This window comes from Phocoena phocoena, chromosome 5, assembly GCF_963924675.1.
Source record: "Phocoena phocoena chromosome 5, mPhoPho1.1, whole genome shotgun sequence".
Lineage (NCBI taxonomy): Eukaryota > Metazoa > Chordata > Mammalia > Artiodactyla > Phocoenidae > Phocoena > Phocoena phocoena.
In genome coordinates this window covers 5,413,722-5,432,517 of record NC_089223.1, presented here as the reverse complement: position 1 = coordinate 5,432,517, position 18,796 = coordinate 5,413,722, and the positions used below count along the sequence as shown (strand labels likewise).

At 35.6% G+C, this 18,796-nt stretch overlaps 1 protein-coding gene across 1 annotated transcript in view; it reads left to right on the top strand.

The window, feature by feature from the left end:
• NAF1 (nuclear assembly factor 1 ribonucleoprotein) overlaps positions 1–15,189 on the top strand; it is a 38,088-nt gene extending 22,899 nt beyond the window's left edge. The window contains exons 6-9 of the mRNA XM_065878222.1: positions 1,899–2,059; positions 5,003–5,054; positions 8,259–8,361; positions 14,732–15,189. Of these exons, the coding sequence (XP_065734294.1) occupies positions 1,899–2,059; positions 5,003–5,054; positions 8,259–8,361; positions 14,732–15,189 (774 nt within the window). The remainder of the gene's footprint in view (positions 1–1,898; positions 2,060–5,002; positions 5,055–8,258; positions 8,362–14,731) is intronic.
• The last annotated feature ends 3,607 nt before the right edge of the window (positions 15,190–18,796 follow it).

Here is an 18,796-nt window from a genome sequence, read left to right as displayed (position 1 = left end):
TAAACTTAAAAGCTTTTGCTCAGCAGAGGAAACTATAAACAAAAGAAAAGACAACCTACAGAGTGGGCGAAAATATTTGCAGATGATGCTACCGATGGGATTAATTTCCAGAATAAACAAATAGCTCATACAGGTTAATATTTAAAAAAACAAAAAACCCAGTCAAAAAATGGGCAGAAGACCTAAATAGACATTTTTCCAAAGAAGACATACAGACGGCTAATAGGCAGGCACATGAAAAGATGCTCAATATCTCTAATTATCAGAGAAATGCAAGTCAAAACTACAATGGGGTATCATCTCACACCAGTCAGAATGGCCATCACTAGAAAGTCTACAGATAATAAATGCTGGAGAGGGTGTGGAGTAAAGGGAACCCTCCTACACTGCTGGTGGGAATGTAAACTGGTGCAGCCACTATGGAGAACAGTATGGAGGTTCCTCAATAATCTGAAAGTAGAGTTAGCATTATGATCCAGCAATCCCATTCCTGGGCATATATCTAGAGAAAACTGTAAAAGATACATGCTTCCCAGTGTTCATAGCAGCACTATATTTACAGTAGCCAGAACATGGAAGCAACTCACATGTCCATTGACAGATGACTGGATAAACATGTGGTATTTACATAGAATGGAATATTACTCAGCCATGAAAAAGAATGAAATAATGCCATTTGCAGCAACATCGATGGACCTAGAGATTGTCATAGTGAGTGCAGTAAGTCAGAGAAAGGTAACTATTGTATGATATTACTTATATGTGGAATCTAAAACAATGATACAGATGAGCTTATTTACAAAACAGAAATAGACTTGCAGACATAGAAAACAAATTTATGGTTACCAAAGGGGATAATGGGGTGTGGAGAGATAAATTAGGAGTTTGGGATTAGCAGATACACACTACTACTATATAAAAAATATACAACCAGGACCTACTGTATAGCACAGGGAACAGTACTCAACAGCTTGTAATAATCTAATGGAAAAGAATCTGAAAAAGAGTACACACACACACGTGTATTACTGAATAACTTTAATGTACACCTGAAACGAACACATTGTAAATTAACCATGCTTCAATTTAAAAAACTAGTTAAAATAAAATGGAGCAATATACAAAAGTATGATACAGTCTCAAAAGAAAAAAATTATTAATAGGAAAAAGACTGGAAAAATCTACACTGCTACTGATCATGGTCTAGTTTCTGTAATGTACATTTATTATCAGAAACATATTTAAAAACGCAGGCATTTATATTGGGAAGAGTTTGAAATCAAGAGGCTCTCTTTCATCATTTATAAAGCATTTTCAAAGATAAAATAATAGATATGCTAAAAGCAGTTCCTTTGCCTAAAAGTTAAAGGCTGTATGGTATCTTTGGTTTTTGAGAAATAAACAATTTCAAGTTCAAATCTACTTTACTACTTTTTGAATTAAAAAATGTTGTCATTTAATATTATAAAAATGTTAACAACTCTGGAAACAGCAGAAGTGACTGAATCTAAAAGAATCGAAAAGTTCCATTTCATAAGATTTTAAATGACAGCATTTTATTTCTCAAACGTTACCAACTGTAATTCTTTTGTTCGTATCTTATAACTTAAGTGAGCAATAACAAAAACAATTTATTATTTGCGTCTAGTTGGTAATTGGTACCACCAAAATGATTTAAATTTAACAAGGAACAAACTTGTCACAGTTATTTTAGATTCATAGAAAGGAAATCTGGAATAAGCTAATGCATTTATGATCAAAATATGAAGGCTTTATGAGTATGCAGAAATGACTTAAACTTTTATTGGTTTTATATGACAGCATTACCTTTGAAAACATTTATCGGGTTTCTTTATTTTGCAGTTAAAGGAGAACTTTATGTGTCTTCTCTTTCATAGATATTTGAGATATTTGGACCTGTTGCGCATCCATTTTATGTGTTACGGTTTAATTCTTCAGAGCATGTTGAGAATAACAGTATTAAAATAAAGGACACTATGTATTTTGCTCCATCAATGAAAGACTTCACCCAGTATATATTCACAGAAAAACTTAAACAGTAAGTACGTTATTGGCATGATATTTCTTTGCTTATCTAATATTTATGTCTTAGGAGTAATTCTCAGTGATGTAGTTTCTTGTAGTTAAAATGGTATCTATCTAACAAAGAGTTCATTTGTCTTCCTGGTAACATCTCTGAAAGCTACAGTTGTTATCAGACTTTATAGGTCGAGATCATTTGTATCTTTTGCCCAAAATGACATGATCAACTAGTAAGAGCATGTTTGGGCCATATACTTCTGTCAATTTTAATTCATTATTTATTCCATTATATACCTCCTTTCATATATATGCTACTTTACCATTAGTATTATAATTTTTTTAAAAAAAACCTTTTCCATTTTAAATAAAAATATCTTTGGATTATATTCATAGGCTTCACTATTTAATGAAACTGTAATTCTCAAGAAGAAAAAAGCAAATGAGTAAATTTCAGGTTGCTTATAAATTGTAAACTTAATAGAAGAGAGAACTAAAATGTGTGTTGTGTATCAAGCCATGGTTAACAGGGTTGACTTCACCAGCAAAACAGTGGTCTCCCTTCTGTCTGGATGCTATATGAAATATGCTATATGATGCCTGTGGCATGTGTCTGATAATATTTCTGTTCCCGCCGATGAGCTGTATATTTGCCAGGTGTAAATTGTGTTGCCAGGTGTTAGCTGTAGAGCTGTTTGTATCAGTTAGGTTTTTTTATTATAATTACATAATTAATTTTTGCACAAACCAGTGACATATGAATTCAAGTAGAATAGCTTTTTCTATAAACATAAGTTAAATGCTTTGGAAAGATGTAATGAATATGAGCCAATAAAAATATTGCCCAGTTAGGGGCGGAAGAAAAGACCTCAAGGGATTGGCAGAGAGTAGATCTTAAATCTGAAAAGACTTTGCACTCAGTTTGTCACAGAAGTCCCTTTGAAATCTACCTGTCTTTCAGTTGGAAACTTGAAATACAGGTGAAGCATTAGGGGTGTGGTTTTTGCAGGAGCTAACAGTGAGTAGTAACCCTGGTGCTTGTCAAACCCTGGTGCCAGTCCCAGCTGCAGGCCACGAGAAGGCCTCTCTACCACCTACATATTAAATCCAGTCTGAGTTTCAGTTGTGGGAAATAATCTCTGAAATGAGATGAACATTTTATTCCTGATAATTGATTAAACTCATGTTTAAGAATCCACACGATTATCTGAAGGAACTTAAGGTGTTCTCCAGGTTGCATAAGGTTAGTTTTTCTAAATGTTGACAAGAAAGGTGAATTAAATAGACAACAAAGTCATAAAGGTTTTAGTATGTTTTAAAATCATGCCTTAAATAATTAGCATTTCATTCTGTTTGAATATTAGGCTGTTGCTCTGGATGTGCCATATATTTAGCTTTTAACAGATAAAGTATTTTAGCTAAAAATAGATAGGTTGAAAATATTTTCTGAAGATGTTTTTAGATAGATTTAGAAGCAGTCTTTGTACTGATTTGCAAGAACAAGAATTTTGTCCTAGAAAGAAAGAACAAGAAACTAAAGAATTGGGAAATTGAGCCCACCCTGCAGAAACCCAGCCTGACAGAGACTTCTGTTCTAGGCTGCGTTTTTTGTGTCAGTCGTGGGGACTCCTTTGCCTTTGAGGTGGAGAAGTTCAGCTTCTCTCCAGCTTACCTTCTTCTAGTAAGGCTATTTTAATCTTAGCTTCCCATGAATTTAGTCTTTTGTTAAAGATGCTGTTTGAAATGTTGCTTGATCTTTTCTATAGTAGATTTTGATTTTCTGTGGTGATACCCTACTTGGGGAGCTTTTTACCATTTACATCTTTAAGATTCCACACTAAGGGCACTGCAGGCCATCAGATGGTATCCATACAAAAAGGAGTCCTGGAGCTATGATAAATGCATGGGTGTAAGATGATAATTAAAAGCAGAAAAATCATTGGTATACATCGTATATAATGTCAAAATTCTGAATTAAAATTTTAGAGCAAACTTAATGATTTCATGTCATGCCAGCCCACAGACATCTGTAAATTGATTTTAATGGATTGTGGATTAATGGATTAGTGATTTTAATGAATTAATTCCTGAGAATCTTCCATTTATTTTTGAGATTTGGTTTCAAGCAGGGAGGACAAAATCTACTCCTAATACCTTGTAATATTTTAATGTAATTGAATAACAAATATTGTCAAACTCTGAAATCAAGAACATTAACCAGATAAGATTTAAAATGAGGTTTCAGAAATTATAATTGTACTTATAATAGATGTTCGTGCTTTTGTTGGTCATAGAGTGTAAAACTTCCCACCAAAAGTAGTTAATGCTTGTGATGATACTGTCCTTTGGGGTCTCCGAAGCTCCTCCTCCTTCCCAGACTAGATGCCCTTTGTCTCACCCTCTCGTCCTTGAGAGTCAGTCTTAGAGCAAGCCTTGGTTACTCAGGGAGGATCGCTGATATTCCTCAGGTAAATCGAGGAAGAAGAATTTCATGTTGTGATCTCTGTTGTTGAACCTGTGAAGTCTTAGACAAGGGAATACCTCGTACTCATTTTTGTGTCCTTGGCACCTGGAACAGCATTTTGACCTTGTGGTATTGGTTAAGCATCTATTGAAGGAAGTTTATGAGCTGAGCTCAGGTATCATGAAACTGTCAGTCAAAGTCAGAGCATCTGGAGCTACTTAGGAACTGCAGAACCACTTTGCCCTGCACAACACAGCCTCGGCTTCTCATTCTGATTCCCCTCTCCTAATACTTACGTGTGCCTTTCCCACGTCTGTTTAAATGAGGTAAAGAACACAAAAATGAGCCTTTATTCTTTGCTCTTATTTTCGTATATATTGCAAATTAAGATTGAGCTTAGGTCTTCTACTTTATTATTTTCCATACTATTAGGTTATAAGCACTTAACAAAATCTTAGTAAGTACCTTGACCCTTTGACCTTTGCTTTTCCCCCCTAGGGATAGGGGATCAGATGCATCATGGAAGAATGATCAAGAACCACCACCAGAGGTACACGTATAAGTCTTTTTACACAGTATTTGAGAGAGGAAGGTAGGACTCAATCTTATAAATCCATCATTTTACACAGTATTTGAGAGAGGAAGGTAGGACTCAATCTTATAAATCCATCAGTCTTGTAAATCCAATCTTATAAATCCTGAAGGAGGTCCTCAAGGCTGCTCACCAGTCACACTGCCTTTTGCCAGCCTATGTGCTCTCCCCTGTCCCAGATGGCTTTTATACCGCCCAGCGTTTGCAATCATTTCAGGAAAAAAAATTTTCAGTCACATTTTAATAATTATCACCTTATCATTTTCCTTAAAATGTCCTATTTTTATCAATTCCGTTGAGGCCTGGCAAAGGCAGAATTGTCACTATTAAAAAAATTGTTTTTCTTTAGTAAGTTCACCATGTGGGACGTGATTATACACCATCACATTTATTGATGGTGCTTTTAATAAGCTGCCTTACTTTTGGAGGTACAGAATCATTAGTCTTACCTACTTCTCCATTTTTTACAGTATAATTACCTCCCTAAAAAGAGTGTTCTTGTATTTCCTTCTTAAATCCATGCTAGCAAGACTATTTTTATGTCTCAAAGTAGCTTGATATATATAGTCTTCAAGTTATTAAAATATGAAAATTACAGCAGTGAATGTATACATTTATTAAAATAGTGTGAATTTATACCATATAAAAGAAAAATTGTAATTATTATAAGTGGGAGTTTTTAAATGTGCTCAGTAGTTCTGATGAAGTTTCTCAGTTTTGTAAATTCTTGGTATTGCAGATTTAGTTTTGGTCATTTTAGATGTTCTCAAACAGTGCTGAAGGTTCATGGTCTGTGTTAATTTCTGATTTTGCTGAAGCATCAGTCAGGGAGTGCCCACTTACTTAGTCACTTAACCAGTGAGCAGTCCTAGGTTAGTATCCACACTGCCATGGGATTATGTTTTCTGATTTGTGTCGTGTGTACATGTGATTTCCACTAAGACCCTGAAGATTCACTTAATGTTCTTAGTTATGTTCAGGACATCTTAAAAGTATTTGGGGATTCACAAAGGTCTTGAAACATATTTCTTGTGAAATCCAGATATTCTAATACATCCCTGTTGTTTTAGACGTAAGCATTAAAGTTGTTAATTATGGAATTATTAATAGTTTATAAAATTGATTTGATTGGGTTAATTTTAAAATTAAATCACAACATAGTTCGTGGGAATTGTTTTTTCCAGGTAGTCGACTGGATGTCTCTATTTCCGTAATATGATAAACTCTGAGATTCTAACTTTTATAATGATCAGATTTTGTCGTATAGGATTATTGCCTGGTCTTAATCGCAGACTAGAATTTGGAATTTGTGGGGTTTAAACTTAAAAAAAAAATCATGCCCTGAAAATAGGAAATACTGAACTGGGATAAAGGAGCATAAGAGTGAATACATCTTATTCATCTCCACATCCGTTTCTAACATGAATACATAATTTGAGTTGAATAAATGTGTTCACTGAATGCAAATTTAAATTAATTTTAAATTAATAAGAAAAATGTGAATTTTTCTCTGATTTTGTGAGGTGGTAGCAAAATATTGCCAAAGTAGTCGCTCTAAAATAAACTATTGCCAGTTAAGATCCTTTAATATATCCCTCCTGCCTTTTTTTTTTTTTTCTTAACATCTTTATTAGAGTATCATTGCTTTACAATGGTGTCCTCCTGCTTTTTAGGATAATGTCCAGTTGTTTAAACTGGTCCCATAAGGGTCTTTATTAACTTCTCCAATTTCATTGTCTCAAAGTTTGCTGTGTAAGAAGCTTTCGCTTTGCCTTAGAGAACCATTTGTACTTCTCTAATATACGGTGCCTTTGCACGTATCCCCCACCCACCAAAAGCTTCCTTCTCCTTGTTCATTGCTGACTCATCATAAGAAATTCATCCTGGGTCTCCCGTATCAAGTCTTCCTTGCCCTCTTTCCTCTTTCTTTTGCCCCATAATCCCAGAGCACTGTCATAGCACTTGTTTATTGGCTTATTTATCTGTTTTCTCATTTGAACCGTTTCAGAGAAAGCAGTGTCTTCCATCTGATCTCAGTACTTTTGAGTGCCTGGCTCAATACCAAATTTAACATGAGCTTAAAAATTTTAGCACATTAAAGATCAGTAATAGAAGATCATGTGTTTCAGGGTACTAAAATTAGTTGATGTTTTTGAATTTGATTATAGATTCTGAGGCATATCAACTCTTGGTTCATGGAAGATTCAATCTAGAATATATTTCAGCAAGACCATACTGAAAATCCCATACAGAAACTTTCATATGTATTTTATTTCTTCCTTTTAATTAGGGAACACATGTATACACAGTGACCCTGCTTTTGTATTTTTTTTAGCGAAACATAGTAATTATTTTCTGAAATTAATAGAATAGTAAAATACCTGAATTCCAAGAAATCATAGAAGTTATACATAGCTAATAGGTCTTGGTTTTTGGTAGGTTGTAACAGTGGATCCCAATTCTTAGTAACATCTGAATTTTCCCTCTTGTAATTTAAAATGATTTCTTCTTGGAAGTTGGGTCATTCATGTATCTGCTTATCAAAGCCTTTTCCTACGGTCCTATCCAAAGGGCATCCTAGTGATTTTCCCCACCCTTACTTTGCCTTATTATTTATTTATATCCCTTACTATACCTCACATTGTATTATTAAAATAACCCCTATAAAGTGTTTAAAACAGTGCCTGGCATATAATGGGTGTGTGTAAATTTTTGAATAAATGAAGGGTATAACATTCACTTCCATTTTTATATTAGATCTGATAATTTATGTATTCGCTTATTCCTAACTACTCCTGCCTTTCGAATTGTTTGGCAGCTGGCACTATGATGAATCGTGACTCTAAGCTGGAAGTCAGATTTCTAGCTAGGGAATGCCCATATCTGAAGGGTGTTTAAGATCAGCATTTTAAAGTTACCTATCTGAAACTTTCTAGGAATTCAAAACAAAACAATTATAAAAAAAATCTTCAGTACTCATCTTCTGTGTTAGAGTCATTAGGCATTTATCAAAAAATATTTTATTTTTCTATCATATCTGATTTGAATATTACTGGTAAATATTAAGTATTGAAAAGGGTAACTTTTCTGTCAGGGTCACTGTTAAATATATACCATTGAATTGGTAAATGCATGTGACGTAAATCTATTTTTCTGTGCAAGGCCTTAGATTTCAGTGATGATGAAAAGGAAAAAGAAGCCAAACAGAGAAAAAAATCTCAGATTCAAGGCCGGAAAAAATTCAGATCTGAATTTAATGAACCAGGTGAGTTAAATGTAATATATAGTCATTTTTTCATCTTCATTTACATCTATATAAGTTCCTCAGTAATAAAACTGAGGGAAACATCTGGGGGTCTTCTCTTTATGCTCTGGCATCTGACTAGCATTAGAGGCATTACACACAGCATGCGATGTGGTGGGAGAGTCACAGGGGATATTCATTGGTGGTTTTTTAGGCTCATGGATGTAAAAATGGCTCCTAGGGGTAAAAGGCAAACTAAGCCTTGGTAGAATCATTTGTACTCATCAGTACTTTTTTTTTTTTCTTTTTAGAAAGCTGTTTGCTTCCATATTTAGAATTAAATGATATGGTGCTTAAGCTAAAGTCAAGGTGTTTTATTTCCTGTTGACATAATGCAATCACAGAAGAAAGTCTTCATGTTGCCTTTTATATCCACATCCACTTCCCTCCTCCTGCCTCTTCCTCAGCTCCTGACAGCCACTGATCTTTGTGCCATTTCTGTGATATATTTTGTCCTGTCAAGGATGGTTATATAAATTAACGATTAGGTTTTGTCACTGAGCACCGTTTTCTGGAAATCATCTAGATTGTTGTATGTATCAAGTTTCTTTTCATTCCAGGGTAATATTCGGTGGTGTGAATATACCACAGGTAGTTTAACCATGCATCCATTGAAAGACATTTGGATTGTTAACAGTTTGGGGTCTTATGAAGAAAGCTGCTTTATATGTTTGTGCACAGATTTTTAGGTGAACACAAATTTTCACATATCTCTGGGATAAATGTCCAAGAGTACAGTTGGGTTATATGATACAGTTGCAAGTGGACAACTTGGGTCAGGGGCACTGACACACACACAGCCCAGTGTAGTTGAAAATCTGTGTATAACTTACAGTTGGTCCTCTGTATCTGCAGTTATGCATCTGTGGATTCAGCCAACCCTGGATAGTATAGTATGTATTTATTGAGAAAACTCTGCTTATAAGTGGACCTATGCAACTCAAACACACATTATTTGAAGGGTCCACTGTAGTTGCATGTTCAGTTTCTTGCGAAACTGCCATACTGTTTTTTGTGTGGCTTTACCACTTCACGTTCCTATCACCAGTGTATGAGTGGCCCAGTTTGTCTGCATTCTCACTAGCATTTGGTATTGTCATTATTTTTTATTTTAGCCATTCTGATAGGTATGTAATGATATGTAATTGTGATTTTTAACTTGCATTTTCCTAATGGCTAATGATATTGAACAGCTTTCCATGAGCTCATTTACTATCTGTGTATCTCTTCAATGATGTATTTGTTCATGTCTTTTGCCCATTTTCTAATTGTATTTCTGTGTTTTACTCTTGAGTTATGAAAGTTTGTACATAATTTCTTCCAGTCTATAGCTTGTGTTTTCATCCTCATAAAAGGATCTTTTGCAGAACAAAAATTTTTTATTTTGATGAAGCCCAGTTTATCTGCTTTGCTTTCATAGAGTCTGAGAATTTCTTTCCTAGACCTATATCCCAAAGATTTTCTCTCTCTCTTTTTTTTTTTCTGAAAGTTTTCAAGATTATTTTAGCTATTTTAGTTTCTTCACCTTTCCATATGAATTTTAGAATAAACTTCTCTATATTGACAGAAAGTCTTGCCAGGATTTTGATAGGAATTGGGTTAAACCTGTATGTTGGTTTGGAGAGAATTGACATCTTAACTGTATGGAGTCTTCCATTCCACAAACATGGTATACATCACCATTAATTTAGATCTTTAATTTCTTTCACCAGCATTATGTAGTTTTCAGAATGCGAGTCCTGTACATTTATTTGTCAGATATACACCTGAGTATTTCATTTTGGGGGAATCATTGTAAATGGTGTTGCATTTTTAATTCATGTTCATGTGTTCATTTCTAGAATACAGAAATACAGTTACTGTTTCTATGTTTAGCTTGTGTATTGTGAGCTTGCTGAACTCACTAGTTCTAGGAGTTTCTCCCTTGAGATTTTCAATGTAGACAATTATGTCAATGGCAGTTAAGAACAATGCCCGCCCCCCCCAGTCTGTATGCATATATAGCTCTCTTTCTCACCATTACTAGCTATAACTTCTGGCACTATATTGAGTAAATATGTTTTGTTCCTGGTCATAGAAGAAAATATTCAGTCTTCCACCATTAAGTAAAATGTTAGGTGTAGGGGTACTGTAGATGTCCTTTATCAAGTTGAGGAAGTTTCTGTGTAGTTCTGTTTTCCCTGAGCTTTTTTTCAGGAATCATGAATTTTGTCAGAATTTTAAATTCTGACAATTGTTTTTCTGCATTGATTGATAAGATCACATGACTTTTTCATTACCTTGTTAGTAAAGTAGATTACATTGGTTTTAGAATATTGAATGAGCATCATGGGAATAAACCGTGGTGTATAATTCTTTGTATATGTTGTTGAATTTTGCTCATATTTTGATAAGGATTTTTATGTTTATATTCATGAGGAATATTGGTCTTTCTCTTCCTCCCTTCCTTCCTTCCTTCCTTCCTTCCTTCCTTCTTCTTTTTCTCTTTCTTTTTCTTTCTCCCTCTCTCTCCCTCTCTCTCTCTCTCTCTCTGTCCCTCTCATTTTTTTTACATGGTTTTGATGTCAGCAGAAGCTTCCTACTAGCTTCATAAAATGACTTGGGAATTTTTTTTTTATTATTTTCTTGAAAACATTTTGTAGATTTGGTGTTAATTGTTTAAATGTTTGGTAAAAAGTCTCCAGTGAATCACCTCAGCCTGGAGTTATCTTTTTTTGGGAGACTTTTAATTACAAGTTCAATTTCCTTAATAGTGATATCTTTTTCACATTCAATAGATTATAGTAGGTTGTGTTTTTCAAGGAATTGGTCCATTTCATCTAATTTGTCAAGTAATTGTGTAGAGTTGTTTACAATATTGCCTTAACATCCTTTTGATGTCTTTCCTGATACTGATCATTTGTGTCTTCTATTTCTTTGTCAGTTTTGCTTAGAGGATTGCCAATTATGTTGCTTTTTCACAGAGCCAGTTCTTTATGTCATTTACTTTTCTTTATTGTTTTTCTGTTTGCAGTTTCATTCTTTCAGCTCTTTATCGTTAACTTTCTGCTGCTTGCTTTGGGTTTATTTTGTTCTGGTTTTTCTAGGTTCTTGAGGTGGGAGCTTATATTATTTATTTAAGACTTTACTGCTTAAACTTGTTCCACAGATATTGGTGTGTTTTATTTATTGTGATTTAGCTTAATGTTCCTTTGTTTTTATTTACCTTGAGACATCCTCTTTGACCAATGGATTATTTAGAAGAGTATTATTTAGTTTCCAAGTGTTTGGAGATTTTTCTGTAATCTTTTTGTTATTGATTTCTATTTTTGATTCCACTGTGGGTTGAGAACGCAATCTGTATGATTTCAGTTCTACATTTTAAAAAAACTTTTATGGAATATGGTCTATCTAGGAATATAATTTGGGGCAGTTGAAAGTAATGTGTATTTTGCTGTTGTGTGGTGGAGTGTTCTGTAAATGTCAATTAGATCTTGTTAGTTGATGGTGGTATTGAAATTTTCTCTAGCCTTAGTGATTTTCTGTATAACTGTTTTGTCAGTTGTTGAGAGAGCATCTGGTTGGGACATGCACATTTAGGATTACTATATCTTCTTGGTAGATAACCCCTTTATCATTATAAAATGTCCCAGTCTTTGCTCTGAAGCCTGTTTTATCTGATATTAATGTAGCTAATCCTTCTTTCTTTTGATTAATGTTTGCATATTGTAGCTCGTTCCATCCTTTTACTTTCAACATGACTGGATCATCTGAAATGTTTCTTGTAGATTGTAGTTATGTTTTTTAATCCACTCTGCCAACTTCTGTGTTTTAATTGGTATATTTAGACCATTTATATTTAATGTAATTATTGATATGTTTGGGCTTTAAATCTGTGTTTTTCTGTATTCTCTCTAGTTTTTATTTCTCTGTTGTCTTTTTTCTGCCTGCTTGTGGTTACTGTAACATTTTTTAGAATTCCATTTGCATTTATCTGTGGTGTGGATTGTATCAGTTAGTGTGGTTTTCTTTCAATGGTTGCTTTAGGTCTTAAATTTTATATACCTAAGTTATCACAATCTGCTGTTGTCGTTTTACCAGTCTGAGTGCAGTGTAGAAACCTTGCCTCTCTATATGTCCCTTTATTTTCCCTTGTTAATAATATAAATTGCTTTAATGTTTCCTATGTACACAATAAGAATCACATTAGCGGTTATAATTTTTGTTCCAGCCATCAAACATAATTTAGAAGACTCAGTCACAGAAGGAAATTCTACTGTATTTACTCCTGTTTTTGCTTACTGTGTTCTTCTTTCCTTCCGGATGTCTTAACAGTCTTTTCTTTTATTGTTTCAGTTTAGAGAACTTGCTTTAGTCATTCTATTAGGGTAGGTCTGCTGGAGATAAATTCGTAGCTTTTCTTCGTCTGAGAAAGTCTTTGATTTCCCTTTTTCCTTAGGATATTTTCACTGAATATAGAATTCTAGATTGCCAGTTTTCTTTCAGCACTTGAAAAATGTTGTGCCACTTCTTTCTGGCCTCCATGGTTTCTGATGAGGCATCTACTGTCATTCAAATTGTTTTTTTCATGTGGGTAAGGTATCATTTCTCTCTTCCTCTGCTTTCATGTTTTTTCTTTTTAGTTTTTAAAAGTTTGTGATGTTTCTTGGTGTAGACTTCTTTGGGTTTATCCTGACTGAAATCTATTTCGCTTTTTGAATCTGTGGGTTTATGTCTTATGCCATATTTGAGAAGTGTTCAGTCATTATTTCTTGAAGTATATCTTCTCCCTCATTTTTCTTCTCCTTTCCTTCTAGGATTCTGAAGATGTAAATATTAGTTATTTTGTTACAGTCCCACAGATCCCTGAAGCTCTCTGTTCATTGTTTCCCCAGTTTATTTCCTTTCTTCTTTTCAGACTAGATACTTTTCATTGTTCTGTCTTCTTTCTTCTGTCCCTTCGTTCTACTGTTGAGCCCTCCCTTCAGTTTTTAATTTTGATTATTAAATTTTCAGTTCTGAAATTTATTTTTCTTCTGTTTTTTTTTTTTTTTGCTGAGGCTTTCTATTTTTTACTTGTTTCAGTGTGTTCCTAATTTTTTATTGAAGTGTTTTTATGATGACTACTTAAAAACATTTCTCTGATAATTCTAACATCTTTGTCTTCTTGATGTTGGCCTCAATTAGTTTTCCTTTTTCATTGAGTTTCAAATCTTTGTGGTTCTAGGTATGATGAGTGGTTTTTAATTGAAACGTGGACATATTAGTTATTATGCTGTTTTTGTTTTTAAAACTGTTCTGGCGGGGAAAGGAGGGAGGTTGCGTTATTACTATTACTACCAGGTGGGGATAGGAGTTAAGCTTTTCTTTATAACTTCTGTTGACATCTGAAGCCGGGGGTGAATCATTACTGCTGCACACGGGCATGCCTCCTTTTGTGTCTGGTGGGGGTAAGAGTGCCTCGTTACTGCTCCTGACACCATGGGGGATGGCCTTGTTATGCTGGGCACTGATGAAAGTCCTGACTCTCCTAGGTTTTGTCTGACTCCACCCCAAGTACAGGAAGTGGAGGAACACTGTGTTACTGCTGGTGGAGATGCAAGTCCAGGTTCCCCATGAGGTCTCCACTGTCTTTGAGGGGAGGCTGGAAACTGGCTCCCTGATTAGCCTCTTCTGACCACCCTGGTTGGGAGAGCTAGCCAGGCCCCTTACTCAGCCTTTGAGAATGTGAGTGAGGTTCCTGTCCAGTTTTCTCTGTGGTGTTTGACTGAAATCAACTGGCTATTGTCTCAAAGTTTTGTCTTGCTTTCCCTTACCTGATCTCTGGCCTTTTGGATTCATTTAAAATTGATAATTTTTAAGCCTTATAAAATTGTAATTACTGTAAGTTATACTGGAAGTTAAAGAAGACATTATTGAAATTTTAAGCAGTGTTTTTTTTTTTTTTTACTAGGGGCATAGAAGCCTCTAGCATTATTCTTTTATTTATTTATCTAATTTATTTATTTTTATATTTTATTTTTGGCTGTGTTGGGTCTCTGTTTCTGTGCGAGGGCTTTCTCTAGTTGCGGCAAGCGGGGGTCACTCTTCATCGCGGTGCGCAGGCCTCTTCACTGTCTCGGCCTCTCTCGTTGCAGAGCACAGGCTCCAGACGCACAGGCTCAGTAGTTGTGGCTCACGGGCCCAGTTGTTCGGCGGCATGTGGGATCTTCCCAGACCAGGGCTCGAACCCATGTCCCCTGCATTAGCAGGCAGATTCTCAACCACTGCACCACCAGGGAAGCCCCTAAACAGTGTTTTTTGATGTATTAAAGTTAATTTTAATTTTGTTTTTATGCTTTTTTCCCCAAAGGTGAAGATTTTGCAGAAGTACATCAGAATTGGAACATTCATAGCTCTGCTTCAGAGCTTTCAAAAGGATATCACAGCAGAGAATTTACACGAGGGTTTTCCCGGGGCAGATATCCTCGGTCTTGTCCTGGCAGGCCCCCACCTCCGCAGTTTTATAACTCAGAGCACATGGTACCTCAGGAGACTTCAGGATTTCCACCCCAGAGACAGGATGGCCCTATGATGCCACAGTATCCCTTCCCTCCTCCCGGGTTTGACATGCATAACTTCTCACTCCCTCCCCCTCCACCACCCCCACCACCTGCATCTGCAAACATGGGCTGGGCTGCCCCTGCTGTGGCGCATCACCCGTTAATTCCCCTACCGTACTCCCTCCCCCCACCTCCGCCCCCCCCACCTCTGCCTCCCCCCTCCTCTTCTGGAGATAGTAATGCTTCTCATTTTGGTCCTTACTATTAGGTGGATGTATGCATTTCCTGAGAAATGTGGACTTTATATATATATACACACATGCGTGCACACACACACACGTATATATATAGGAAGGATTTTTTTTAAAGAGATTATGTAGCTAGATTTTTAAAACATTGTAAATTACTAAATGGTTCCTTCAGTTGTAAGTTGATATATATTGTAATCTTTGTGAAATTGTATTCATGAAAATTTAACATTAAACTTGGTGGGGGGATCCAATTATGTGGTATTAAAACTTTGAACACCACCCAGTTAAACAGTATGTGTAGATCTAATAATAATAGATCTGGAGCAACTTTCATCATGAATTAAAACGTACTGAGCATATTGATTATGTTTTTGGTATATCTGAAAATAAGATGTTAAGTCCTATTGAGAGTCTTTAAAATAAACTATTTTTATAAACTTATACTTTGAAAATTGATTTTCATTGTAAATGCTGTTTACTAATAAACATAAATGTCCTAACTTTTCTTTTTTTTTTTAAGCAAGTGAAGGGTACAAAGAAGAAGAGCCTTAGGTCTTGGCAGAAGTCATGTCTGTAATTAAAGTTAATATTGATTTATTTTGCACAGGCAGGCTTTCCATTATCTATGCAAATCTCCATTATTTGGGCATGATCCAGTAGGCTTTACTGTTCAACCACGTAAAGAGACACAAGGATTATTCACAGTAGCATGTATTTACCGCCACACTAGGAGACTGTCTCCATATCTGTTTCCCAGATGCTTGGATGCCTGGCACAGAATAAGTACTTAATAAATATCTATTGAACGACAGACTGAATTTAGAGTTTTTAATTAAATGACCAGTGAGTATTATTTTACATGATTCATGTACTCATGAAACATAAACGTAAGGAAGTTAGAGAATTTGAGAGAGAGAAGAGGCCTTGGGAATAGCCAGAACTAGTCCTAATTTAATAAGTATGGAGCAGCCTGACTAGGGGCTCCAGGGAAGTTAAGTCACCAGGGTCGCCAGTGAGGTGGCAAGGAGTTAAACCTAGTTCTGATTCTCAGACCAGCACTTCTACTAAATTGGTGTTTTTCAATCTTTCGTTCCTTGACACTCTTACAAAATAGTACTTGTATGCACATTGGGGTAATCTGCTAATTTATCACAAGCCCCTGGACTCTGGTTGCACCGAGACCCCACTTCGCCTCCCTATGGGCTGAGGAGACTCTTTTCAGGGTTACTGGGTAACAAGATGAGAGGTTCTTGCTCTGGTAATACCTTGGCTTTATCATGTTGTGCTTTATGATTCTTTCTTGAAACATTACTGCAGCTTCTCTTTAGGAGTTGTCTTCATAGATTATGGCGCTGTCTTCTGGTTGATGGAATATTGTAAGAGTTAAGTGAGATTATATCTAAGAACACTAAGAAAACCCCAAAACTTTTTTATAAAAAAGGGGAGAGTGAGATGTTGCCATCCAGTTACAGCAAATCAGTAAGCTGTTATAATCACCATGGCATTTAGAAAATCTTTAGACCTCTGTCCAAAAGTAGTCGGTAGATATTTGACAGTAGTTATTTAATATCTGAAGAAACTTAGAGCTGAACCATACCATTTGATTTCTGGTTTCAATTAAGCTGCTACCTTAAACACTTAGATCCAACTTGCCTTCCTCTCTATACTTAATTCAAGGCTTTTGAAACTTCAAAAATCACTTGAGTTTTGGATGGTTTGTTAAAAGTGCACATTCTTGGACTTTATCCCCAGATTCAAATTCAGTATACCTGAGATGAGACCTAGGAAACCACTTTTAACAGGTACCTGCAGCTGATGAATCTCAGGATTTACTCTGTAGATTTCAGGGTAGATGTATCTACTCCAGCCTCTCGGCCCTTCACTCAGGGACTGAAGGGAGTTCTGTTTGGGGTAGTGGTGAGGGTGTGGGGAGTCGATAGGGAAGAAGAGAGAAAGAAAACTGGCTACTTAAATTGTATCCTTGGCATCTCACTTGGTTCTCAGAGTTGTATTTTTTCAGCTGTATGCATCTTTGGAGTTTAAGAGGAGGAACGAAGTTGTCTCTTTCATTTGGAAGAGAGAAATATCACAGTCTTCATCATCCCAAGGTTAATCTTGCAGTGCTGCTTTTAAAATCATGTGGCCCTAGATCAACTACTAGCTGATCTAAAGGTAAAACTTAATGTTCTTCTCACGCCGTTTCTCACCTCAAATAGAGAATTCTTTATGTAAGTCTTTTCCTATAATAAAGTAGATTTACGTTCACATGACTGACTATAGATAATGTTTTTGCATGTCTACAGTTGTAAATATGGCAAAATGAAATTAAAATTATGGCCTAGGCTAGTATATTTATTTTATTAAGGTGAGTGACTCTTCTCTTTTTTTTCTTTAATGGAAAAGATAGTGAGGTCCATGGTCATTGGATGACTTGTCCAATATTAGAAATAAATATTGAAAGAACTGGGTTGAGGTTGCCTAGACCTAGAAGAGGAGGTACAGTTTCAAAACTTAGCAAAACACATTTCTCAAAAGCCTTGTGGTCAAGTCATAAAGTTAAATCCTAAAATGTACCCATCTCTGCTGTGTAGCTGATTAGTAGACCCTATTATCAGTACTAGTTGGATGCACTGGTGGGCCCGTGTGCTGGAGTCTCCACTCTTGTGGGCGTTGAGGACCGCAGGGTGCTGCCTTTTCCCTCTTTCTCTTCCCCACCATTCTGATTTGTTACTGCCTGCCCTCCACCTCACTCCCTTTGTGCTATGTTTCCTTGCTTGGAGTTGGTGAAACTAAGTACATTAAAATTTCAAGACATGTGATGAATAAGAAATGAGTAGAATCTGAGTTCCAATCTACTATAATTTTAAACTATTTGATACAAAAAGAAGTGGTATTTAAAATCCCCAGGTGTGAAAAATCTTAGTGTATTTTTTACGGACAAGTTTTCTTAATGATTTGGGGAGAAAATCTCAGACATACTGTGTCATTCATATATATTCTATTTCAACAGTAATTGGCATTTGCGTTCAGTATTATGAATTTAAACATTTTAAGGCAATATGATTAACTGGCTTAATGCTTTCTACCAGTTACTTTGCACAACGTCCGTTGTTGATTTCTTTTATATTGTGGAAAAAGGCAATCCTTCCCCACTCCAGATGATGACCCAGGTCAGGGAACATAGCAGAGGAAGAGAAAGAATTTGTTACATGTTTACCTCTCGCCCTTCCCCACTGCTTGGCTGGGGTACCTGAGAAAACACTTAGCACACTATCTTCACAGGCTCATCAGAATAAATAGTCGTACTTATGTATTTGTGTGCTAGGGAAAATAAGTATGCTAAATACTAGGTCTTTTTAAGAAAAGAATTAAAAACTAGATTAACGTTTCGTAGAGTGAATTACTTTGTATGTTCCCACAATTTGCGTTCATTAAATCTTCGTTCTGACATTGCATATTTGATTCCAATAATAATAAGCTCTCAGGTGTAACTATTTAAAACTAGATACTTTTAATAGAATGCAAGCTGGAAAATAAAAAAAATAATTATGAGAAGTCATTGTCAGGTTATGTTACAGATACACTATGATTTAATACAGTCTGCACTATATTTATGATTTAATA